We start from the raw sequence: 12,004 nt of genomic DNA on the forward strand, positions 1-12,004 counted from the left end.
ATGAATGAGTTATTCCAGGGCCATACAAACAAAGCAATCTCTTTACTAGAGAGGTGCACCTCTCCTCTGTATATTATTCAAATATACTAACACATGAAAGATCACATCACCTTGTTTATGGATACATTTAATATCCCTTGCCCTTCCCACCTTTCAAAACATAATAGTATACAAAATATAAAATATCTTAAATATTTATAAAAATCGCAAGAAAAAAATAGAACGTATGAAAATATTTTTATCTGAGTTCTCCCTCATTGTTGAGAGGCAGCTTAGTTTGCCTTGAGTTCATAACTGTTGAGCGGATAGGAGTATGCCCTGCCTAATACTATTCTGTCCCGGAGGAGCTTAAATAAAACATAGTAGTTGCAGAAGAGGATGAGAGCCATGGAAAGTGTGTGGTTCCACTTCTCTGACCGCAGCAAGGAATAGAGCTGGTAGAAGACAACACTGCCCTCAATAAGGATAAGCAGATTTAACAGCCTTAATGGACGATGAAACAGGAACTGTAAGGAATTTAAAAAGCAAAATGTTATTTCATAGAAAAGACGGAATTTATTCTCACTTTTTTCCAAAAATCATTTTACAGTTATAGGCTCCTATGTACACTAACAAGTAGATCTGCTTATTGAATGTCAATCAGGCTATTTCTTGCTGTAGAGATCCAAACCCATTCTTTTTTGCTCAAAGTATAATGAAATACATTTTATTTCAATACCCCTGAGACATAGAAACAGATTTATCCAAAAGAACTCTTTCTCAAAAAAAAAAAAAAGTTTTTCCTAGATTATGTCTTATCTCAAATATTTTATTTAAGATAACCACTTAAAATGTAACTGCTTAAAAATGTAAAAATCGTGGTTTGTGGGCTGATCTAAGACATAAACACCTACACTAAACAAGTCTGGAGGGAGGAGTGGTAATATAAGTTGAAATATCAATACAGTAATTTCTTAATTTTTTTCTTAAACTGTTACCCACCAAGCTGTTTTCTTTTGCCCAGTTTTTCTGGATATTGAGAAGTAGGATATACAAAGGCAGAACAGTGAAGAAGGAAGGAAAAATTAGTTAGAATTAAAGAGACTGGCTAAACACAGGGCTCCAAATTCATCACTCTAAGAGGCTGAATCCTAGTTGACTAATAAAAATGGATTATGAATAGAAGACAGTGGTCACAGACTGCAAACTGTGCTAATGGTAGTATATCAGATCTAAAAGAATAAGTTAGAGCTCGGGGCTCAAATCTGAGAATAAAGCCAAATAAATCATCACAACAGCTCTGAAAGGTTTAACTGGGTTCTCAGGATTCTTCTGCAGGAGAAAGAACATGTTTACCCTGGATTTTATTACATGATCCCCAGTAATACCATGTATAATACTGGCTCAGAATTAACATTCTAAAAAAAAAAAACCAGGCAATTTCAGATTCTGTGGCAATTATACCAAATATAATTAAATGTGTAGGTAGGCTATAAACTGAGCAGAAATGTGAGGACAGCCACAGTTACAGGTAGAAGGCCCATTCTAAACTTCGGTGTGCCTTAAGAATTATTTCCAAATATGTAAATGATGCAAATTCCTAGGATTCTTCAGAGATCTGACTCTAAGGGACCCAACCACCACTCTGAGAAGCACTGATTTACCTGTTTGGTCACACAAAATCAGTAATAAGTTCCTTAATCTTTCTTCTATGGTTTCCACCTGATTCTTCAGCTGTCCAACACTAGCAAGGAAAATATTTATCTTTCAAGCAGAAAACTTTAATAAACTATCTGGTTACTGTCAGCTTCCAGGGGACCACAATGGCCAACAGATGCCGTTAACAGCCTGTGGAATTCAGCTGGCTGAATGAAATATTCTGTGTAGAAACCAGATGTTTGTGCAGTTATAACCAAAGTCCACTCCTCCATCTTAAGGCCAATCCCACAGGAGTCAAAGAAATTGTTGTAGTTCCCTCATTCAAAGGCCCTCCATCTCAGCCCACCCACCCCTATTTATAAGCATCCTGCCCTGATGCAAGCAAGTTTCCAGTATTCAATGAAAAAGTCCTTAGTAGTGAACACTCGCAGAACCAGAACGTCCAAGTACCCTCATAAGGAACTGGGAGGGATGAAGGGAGGGATGGGAGCGAGAATGGGATTCAAGTATCAAATGAATGAATGAATGAATAAAATCTCCCAATTCTTTTTCAGAATATGATCTCCATTCAAAGGCAATGCACTGCACTTTGTGCATTTTTACTGAAAACAGTTCCCTGCATGTACCTTCTATTCCCCACTCCCATTAATCAGTTTGTCTTTCTTTAATAAGTAAATATTTCTCCCTCCTAGAGCCAGAATTTCTGGGAAACTGAAAGATCAAACTGAACATAACCCAAGACATAAATCAAATGGGACAAAACTAGGTTTAGCGGGCATCTATGGCTTTTTTCCTTTCAAACTTTTAAGCCTTTTTTCCTTTTAATTTGAAAAAAGGTAAAAGACCAGAGATCATGCCATCTGCCTGTGTTTCAAAGAGGAAGCCTAAGTATTTTAAGGAGATGATATACATGAGAAATATCAAAAAATAAAATCATCACATTATTACTATATTAAATATTGCTTAGTGATACACAGATATAATCGGGATACTGCTAAACCAAGCTATTACAAAATTAAAGACTGTAAGATGAAAATGGAAGTCTTAAATAATTGTGTACTTCTTTCAAGTAATATTAAACTCAACAAATTCCACTGTAACTAGAGAAACCAGTCAAGTTATTAAAATTGACATACTGGCATTTCACCTTCAATCTGCCTTTCAGAAGTATTCCCGAAGGACAGAGGCCATTATAGTAGTAAAATAATTACCCTGTATTAATGTCCTGTGCTAAATGTTATACTCTGTGCTAAATGTTTACACACAGAGTGGCCTCCTAACACTCCTAAGCTTATGTTTGAAAAGAAATAAGCGGTACTTGCATAAAAGCGGGCATGGGATACATCTGAAGGCACCGCCACGTTGTAAGGCCCCACAGCTCTATACAAGCATCTGCTGTGTCGCACCAACACCCCTTGAGGCCATATTGTATTTTCTGACCAACTAAGGGAGAAAGAAATGCAATGTTAGCATATTGGCAATTACAGATAAGATTAGTGTCTGGCAAAACCAGTTATGTTTCTATGGAAAGGATTAAGTATTCAAGTCTTCATCTGCCTGAATTCTGAAAAGATAGTAATTCCATGGTCAGACTGGAAGGAATTAGAAAGGATTTATTATAACTTCATTGCTATATAATAGAGAGAAAAGTTAACTGCAAAGTTAACTCAGTGTCAAAGGACTTAAGAGGCTTAGGAGAACAAGCAGAAACAAACGTGTAAGTAAGGCATCTATGAGCCAGAAAATCGAGTATAAGCAGGTGGACTGTCACCTCAATCCCAAGTGAGCAGAGTCCACTGGTGGAAATGCTAGAGGAAACAAAGAAAAGTGGATGGTAACAAGACGAGTGGAGAAATTAACACATTATCAAACTAGCATGACATTTACCGCAGAATTACATCCCACAAGCTACAGAAAATCTATTCATTTATCACACTTTTCAAGTGCTTCATATTGTGAGAAGCTATACAGAAGAATACAGAGACACACGAGGTACCAACACACAGACTTTTCTTTTTACTGCTTTCCTGCTTTATTTTTATAGAGGTTTCTCTAGGAAAAAGAAGTTACGGAAGAAGCTTCACTCTTTCCAGCACCAACATAATGGAGTTGGGGTGGGGATGGGGGATCTTCAGGTTAAACTTTTGAAAAAAAAATCTAAGTTAATTCATTTCTTCCTGATTTTGGAAAGGTTAGTTTCCTAGGGTAAGAACTGGGACAGCATTTTAAATATGTTAAAGAAAAAAAAAAGTCTAGCACCCTGAAGCTTTCCCAGTTCAGAAAATGTTCCATCAGCCTTGCTCACACTTACCAGCATTAAAGTGAAGACACACCTCATGGCCATGTGCCATCAGGAGCCTGAAGATGTACAGTACTAGCACTGTGCATTGGATTTTCAATTTTTATTGAAATCTGTCCTTTGCCCACAGTCAGGTTTCTTTTCAGCCTGGCCCAATCTCTTTCAGTTCCTGGGCTTGAAGGCCTGTGCTAATCTGTATCAGACATCAAGGCAAATAATTGAAGGGAGCACTCTGAGGGGAAGAGGGGAAGGGAATGTCACCTTTAATTAGGACACCTTTAATTTCCTAATTTAATTAGGAAAGAATTTCTAGGTGATGAAATTTGTGAAATGTTCAAATTATAAAAGGGAGGAAGATGAAGATGGTCCAGGTCTGAGAGAAAGGCATGATGAAGGGCTCAGAAGCAAGACAATAAAAGGATTCTAAAGTCAAGTCATTTTGGACCATAAGGACCATGCAGAAAAATGACTGACAGGGGGACACAATGAAAGGAATACTCAAAAAGAACTCAATTAGGGACAGTTTTCATTTGAATATAGGAAAAGCAGAGCAACATTCATTAGTGAGTTTAGGAAAAGAAATGCACAAAGATGCAGGCTAATACAGCAACAAAACAAAGAAACAAACAAAAATCAGTAAACAAAAAATAAAGATGCTGGCTAGGAAAATTACTAGAGCAAATCTACATTTATTAGAAAGAAAAGATGAGAGAAGCAAAGGCCAGCTGCCTAAGACAATTAGCTAGCAGCTATTTAACTGTGGCAATGAAAACAAGAAGATGAATCTCATAGTCTTCTAAAGAAAATTAAAAATATATCATGAGTCTTTGAATTTGGGCAAATGGTTAGGACTGAAAGAAAACTCCAAGATGATAGTTTGGGAAACAAATTACACACTCTAGAGTGACTGGGCAGCTGAAAGGCAGAAGGCATTTGAGGAGGGACTGGGGATGGTGGTGGAAATGAGTTAATGTTCCCTGCTTTCAGTTTAGAGTGATGACAAGCACCCATGTGGGCAAAAACTAAAAATTAAATGTTCAAAGCCAAGAACAAGAATGACATACAAAGCAAATAAACATGGTCAGCAGCATGTAAAAAGGTGTTAAATGGTTTGACCCTCTAACCTACTTACATGTGCTGGGGAGCATTGCTGTAGGAGCCATGTTCAAGCTTCTGCCACTTGCCCAGGTGAGCAGCTGATTTATGCAGCAAGTCACAGTACTTGGATGGCAGCAGCTGTGTGGTGAGCATGACAAAAGCATTGATCCACACCATAATGAGGTGCTCACATGACCAGCGCATGTCATAGTACTGGGTACTCTGGAAGAGATGAGAAGAGAGAGAAATGATCCATGTACTGGTGAGCAGGAAGGCAGGGATGGGTGCGTGTACATACGCCCTGCGGACAATGCCACTCTGAGTCACACATGCATTTGTTGTCCTGCTGTCCGTGCAGAAAGTTCAAGAGCAGAGTCCTCCAAAATCCTTCAACCTGACTTTCTGGTTGCATGAGTTAGGGTTGGGAGGGAGAGGCAATTATACTTTAAGTCCTTCCTTTCTAGAAGAAGTGAATGCTCTCTGTGAATGACCACTCCAGCTGCAGACGTGCTTCTCAATGGGTGAAGGAAGGGCACTAAAATGACCCAAAAGATTCTGGGCCCAAGTGACATCCAGACCATTTTTCTCTTCTACCAAAATAAAGTTTAAATAAAGGTTAGATTAAATTCAAGGAAACTCCTGATGACCATGTTAAGATCAACCATGGTAGGCTGTATTTTACTGAAACTTCAGTCCTCTTACGCTACCATATACTGATTCTAAGTACAAGTTTATTCTCTCCAGAAACTGGGGATGGGGGAAATCTAAAAAAAAAAAAGAAAGAAAGAAAGAAAACAAGAGAGGACCACCACGGGTGCATCACAGATATGGAAATATCTATCCACCAACCAGGTATTAGTGCACTCCAGATGCAGCCGAACTCCACCATCCAGGCTGCCAAAGGGGAGACAGAGAAAAGGGGGATTAAATAAGAAATACCCAGTTTACGTCATCCACACACAAATCCAGGAAGCACAGAAAAGCACGTAACCACTTACCTTCACAAAACACAGGGGAAGAAATGCAACATAGTAGGCACTGAAGAGAGAGTTGAAGAGAACTTCCTTGATTCTGTGGTTGAAATCTGCTTTCAGACATTCTACTTCATTGCGAATGAGGTCAGGAGACAGTGGGCAGCTGTGGGTGGGGATGGGCGTGGCATTATTAAACTGTTCTTTTAGAGACTCCAGCAATAAGGAGAGGAAGTCCTTGGATTTCGCCAAGCCACCCACAGTTGAGGCACTTTCCTCTACCGCCTGGTGCTGAACCACATAGGGAAAGTCTGTGAGAAGGAGATGAGCTCTACTATCTTGGTGGAAACAGCAGAGAGGAACATAAACACCAAACCTGTAGAAAAACATGAGTATGAAAATGAGACCACAGATGCCACCTAATATCAGATCTCATAACTGTGTTAGTAAAATAGTCATGACTCTTCAGAATGAACCTAATATAATGGGGACTTGGCTGATGGTAAATTCATTATCTGGGAAGCTCTTTAATTTCTTCCCACAAAGGCAATATATATTCACTGTAGGATAAGAAACTACAAAAAAATCGTGACAATTACCTAGAAATCACCATTTCTATAATTTTTACAATTGGGTGCATAGGCTTTATATTTTTTCTATGTTTAGCTTCACACAGTATAAACTTTTGTATACTACTGTTTTAACTTTGGGTGTGTGATTATGTAGCTTGTATGTACTGAGTATTTTCTCATGTCATTAAATGTTTTTGTTAACAATTCTAAAAGGTACTACAGTATTCTCATATAGCTACACCATACTTTACCTACTTCTCTCTTGTTAGTAACATACTATTTCTTATTTTCCACTATCGTAATTACCAATGGAGTAAATAATTTCCCACACACATCTTTGTGTACATCTGGTATTTTTTGAAGGGTTGCCTTTTACTTCCAGTTTTCTCTTCTTAGTGACACGGCTCCCCTGCCTCCCCACAACATCACCCATATCACCATCCTAGTTCCCCTTGGTTATTTTTCTCCACTGAACTGGTAAGATCACGTATTTTACATGTTTATTAGGTTTTTTATTTGGGGTTTTTTTCCGTTGGTCTGACCTCCCCTTACTACAATGTAAAAAGCTCCAGGAACCAGAGATTTTAATCTGTTTATTAGTTCACTGCTATACAAATCTTTGATACTTATAATAGAGGCTGAAACATAGTAGGCACTAAATAAATACCTGATAAGATTAATAAAAACAATTCAGAAGTACAATAGATAAATTTTTACAGGTAAAATTACTTGGCTAGAGGACTAAAAATTTGTGAGACTTTTCATAACTTCTTATAGTTACTCCAAACTTTGGTTCCTTAAAAACATGTTAAACACTTCCCTAAGTCTTAAGAAACTTCCACATTGTAACCTAGTCTGTATTATAAAGTGGTCATTTCAGTGATATAAATTTAGATATTAAAAACAGCAAATAAAAAGACATTTTATTTAGTAAATTTTTTTTTTTTTAAAAAAATTAACAAATGTCACTTGTTCATAGTTCCCTGTAGAGGGAGAGAGGATGAGTTTATTATTAATTAAGAGGACGATGAGCAGCGGCTCTGGGATCCAAAGTGAATGTGCCCTGGAATAGCAGAATGGGAGGGGAGTAAATGCAAAAGTATCAGGCAGAACTCACACATGTGCAAAATTGCAAAAGCTAGAGAAGGCTGCAAGTTCAATACAGCTGAAACCACACATGCAGGAGTGGGGGTGAGAGCTGGGGTGTGTAGTAGATTGCAACGATGGCCCCATTTCTTTACCCTTCCCAGTAGTTTCACCCACTGTCACGTAACTGCACAGCCCTCCTTCCACGTGTGCAGTGACCCTGCCTAATCTCCGTGCTGGGTTCAACAATGTGATCTGTTTTGGCCAATGGGATGTCAGCAGACACGCTAGGATGGGAAGGTTTAGATGGGCTTGTACATTCAGGCCTGTTCTTTTGCCACTCTGTCAGTTTCATGTGACCATGTCCAGAGAAGGTTGCCAGAGCATGAGAGACTCATGGAACAGAGCTTACTTGTCCTAGCTGCCTAAATAGACAGTCATCAATCTCAAACATGTGACTGAACCCAGCTAAGATAAGACTGGGAGAGCCTCTTAACGTCTAGTTGATCCCAACATGTGCACAATAACTACAGAGAGTGGTATGTACGCTACCACAGCTCTGCGGATGTTTGTTAGAGCATCATATGTCAATAGATAACTCATACAGGGTAGCATCAAAGGCTTAGAGCGTGGAGAGTTTTGTGAAGTACAAAAATGATTCATTCAAGAATTTTAAAGAGGGTTACTAAATATATTTAGACATAAAATTTGTTTGAATTACATGCTTATTTCATTGTTTTACAAGGGTATGGATAGCCTCCCAAAATAAGCTTCTTTACATATCTAAAAAGAAATGAAAAGGTTTGCTAGTCATTCTGATGATGGTAACTCTCTTCAGTCTAGCCAAAATATTCGTTGATATATCCATAATTAGCCTTTCAAGTTAGATATGGTTAATCTTCTAAATGATTCAATCAGATATTGCTGGTAAACAGAATAAATAATTTGTTTTCAACTCAGACAGGTGAAATGCTAATCTAGAAATACAGAAACAACTGATGTAAAATATACACCTCATAAAGAATCTGAATCATGAAAAATGAAGTTTATAACAAAGAAAATTCATTCTGTATGAACCAGGTTGATGAGTGCTTTAAATAATTGTTTAAGTATTATAATTAGAATCTAACAGAGTGCAACCAATAGAAAGACTCTTCCTGCCACAAAGTCAGACTTGGCCGAACAGTCTCTGAGTATATCTTTATTTTATACACTCACAACGCATATAAATTCATGCTTATGTTATAGCATCATAAATGGTATAAAGCAATGATTCTCAAATTTGACCTAGCATCAGAATCATCTGGAGGACTTGTGTTAAAAGACAAATTGCTGGGCCATACTTTCTAAAGTTTCTGTTTCAGTTTGGGGTTGATTCCGAGAATTTCTTTTTCTAACAAATTTCTAGGAGATAGTGATGCTCTTGTTCTGGGAGCCACATTTTGAGAACTACTGAATTTAGAGTAATGGTTAAGACAATGGCTCTGGAATCAAAAAGACCTGGGTCTTTCTAATTAATTGTCTAACCACTGGAAAAAATTTCAACTGCTTAATCTGTCTTTACCTATGTCAAAAATTGCTAATTGTCTGCCAATAGCTACTGTTCTCCTGTTCTTTCATAGCAACATAAATTTTAGTCGAGATACAGCTCCCCTGCTAAAGATTCAGTTTTCCAGACTCCCTTACAATGTATTCTATTAGGGAAAGTGGAGCAAAAAGATAACAGAAGCTTGGGTCCTGACACCATGGAGCTACTACAACTATCCACCATAACTTAAAATACACACTGTACAGGAGAGAGGAATAAATTTCTAACTTTTTAAAGCCTCTAGTATATTGGATCTGTTACAGCAGATTAAATATACTACTTCCTGGGTGATTGTAATGATTTCATGAGGTGATGTTTGTAAGCACCACCTAGCCCAACACTTAACACATAATAAGAGTTGAATAAATGATAGCTATCTGTTAACATCTAATGAAGAAGGTTTTAGCCAAATACAGGTATACAAATTAAAAAACTATGCAAGATATTTAGTTTAATAAGCTAATATCTACAATAATACACCACAATTCAACCATCAGAATGGCTAAAATTTTTTAAATGGAAAACATCAAATGCTGACAAAACTGTGTAGCTGTCAGACTCTTACGGTATTGGTGAAAGGATAAAATGATACCACTTCTTTGGGAAAAAGTCTGATAGGCTCTTATTAAACTAAACATACTCCTACCTTGTGGCCTAGCAATGCCACTCCTACATATAATTCTCCCAAGAGAATGTAAAGGTAGCTTTACAATAAAAGACGTGTATAAGAATGTGTATAATAGTTTGTTTTTTTTTAAAAGAGTAGTCAAAAAATAGAAACAACCCTGATGTCAAACAGAAGGAAAATAAATTATGGTATATTCATGCAATGAACTATTACTGATAATATGTAAACACAGACAAATCTCAAAAACAACATGCTGAGTCAAAGATGGTTTGAAAGAGTACATACTGAACAATTCCATTTATATGACATTCTACAACTGGCAACCTAATCTATGGTGGGGGAAAAAAATCATCAAAACAGTGGTTGCCTCTGGGATGCAGAGGGTGGGGTTTGACTGGAAAGGGACATGAAGGAATCTCTGGAGTAATGGTGACATTCCATACTGGGATGAGGTTTTGATTTACACAGGTATATGCATTTATCAAAACTCAGTAAATGTATACAAGATTTGCGAATTTTACTGTATACGAATTTTATATGGCAAATAAAGCTCATGAAAATCTTCTCCATTGGTACCACTCAGGAACAATCTTAGTTTATATCTATTGCCCCAACTGTATTCCAGTTTAGAAAATAAATTATATGGTCACCCTACCCACTGATTTTTTTGAATTGCCTAAACTTCAGATTTGCATTGAAGAATTTCATTTCCCTCCCTTTTATACCATCATCTGGCATGACCCAAATAATTTCTTAAGACTTACTAATAAAATAGTAAAACTGGAGTACTCACGGGTAGCCAAGGAAAAGGAGATTGAGGACTGAATGGCTTCGGAAGAGATTGACGAGGGTCCAACAAAGTACCCATCCACACAAAGTAAGTAGCACCAAGCGAGCTGATATCAGAACCATGTAGTGAATCATTGATGATGCACCCGCCTTAGTGGCCTATAAGTTTGGAAGCACCAAAAATAAAAGTTTATAAATGACCTTACTCAAAAGCAATGTGACTTCAGTAAGGACTTAGTAAATTTAGAGGAAGATAAACTGGGGGGGGGGGAGGAAGGAAGGAAAGGAGAAAAGAACAGAAGAAAAACTGTCCATCCTGCCTTATTTTCCTCTTTCTTGAAGATTCAGATCACTCCAGGTAGTTAGCTGTTTCCGTCTTGCATTCCCATAGTGCCTCACACAGACCTCCACACACGTTCTTATGAAATTGTCTAATTTATTTACATTGGGGCTTCTTGAAGTATGTTCCATTAACCATACTCATCAGAATCACTGGGGCTGCTCACTGCACATGCAAATTCCTACTTGCTTTCATTATCAGGTATAGTGAACAAACTCACAAGTTAAGGAATCTGTATTTTAACAACCTATCAAGTGATTTTGATATACATAAAAATTGTGAGCCACTAGTCTGACTCCAGACTAGACTGCAATGGCCTCAACAGCAGCAACAGTATTTCTATTTTTCTTTGAATCTTCCCCCCAATATGCTTGCTGAATTAATGTTTAATAAATTATGGAAACTTCAAAAAATAATGAGATCTTCTTTGATAAATCCCTATATAAACAGAAGTTTTTGTTGCTGTTGTTGTTTTACTTTAGCAAACATGAAAATAACGCATGGTCCTTACTTCTAGTTCTTCACATCACAGCTGTTCAAATACTCTTCTTTAATCCTGAATCTTTAAAACTGATTAAATACAGTAAGAAACCACAGTTGTCTAAACATGAGGCTCTGCAATGTAATTTTCTTACAAACTGAACCAGAAAGGAGAGAATGAGTGAAATGCAGGGGAAAATGACAGATTCTTATAAGCTCTGAAAAAGCAATGTCAGAACTCAGAAAAACAATTCTCTGGAGTCAATAGCACATAGAAAAGGAGGAGTTTTTCAGGTACCTTCTATGTATCCATTTCTTAGTTCAACCACATGCTATCAATACACAGCATAAATAATATACACACAATATGTGCTGTTTGTGTAGTTACTTACAAAAGCATAGAAGCAGTTAATTAATACTACTGCCTGAGCCTCAAAATTGTGGAGTAGGCTCAAGTTGTTCTCAGTAATAGCATGGCAAATAGTTGCATATTATTCCCAATACATACTTCATGC

At 37.3% G+C, this 12,004-nt stretch overlaps 1 protein-coding gene across 1 annotated transcript in view; it reads right to left on the reverse strand.

Moving 5' to 3' along the window:
* Positions 1-19: 19 nt before the first annotated feature.
* The window catches only part of TMEM39A (transmembrane protein 39A), a 29,143-nt gene continuing 17,158 nt past the window's right edge, over positions 20-12,004 (reverse strand). The window contains exons 5-9 of the mRNA XM_043474980.1: positions 10,674-10,828; positions 6,034-6,382; positions 5,070-5,257; positions 2,961-3,081; positions 20-506 (exon numbers count right to left, since the gene is read on the reverse strand). Of these exons, the coding sequence (XP_043330915.1) occupies positions 273-506; positions 2,961-3,081; positions 5,070-5,257; positions 6,034-6,382; positions 10,674-10,828 (1,047 nt within the window). The 3' untranslated portion in view covers positions 20-272. The remainder of the gene's footprint in view (positions 507-2,960; positions 3,082-5,069; positions 5,258-6,033; positions 6,383-10,673; positions 10,829-12,004) is intronic.

Source organism: Cervus canadensis, chromosome 7 (genome assembly GCF_019320065.1).
Source record: "Cervus canadensis isolate Bull #8, Minnesota chromosome 7, ASM1932006v1, whole genome shotgun sequence".
Lineage (NCBI taxonomy): Eukaryota > Metazoa > Chordata > Mammalia > Artiodactyla > Cervidae > Cervus > Cervus canadensis.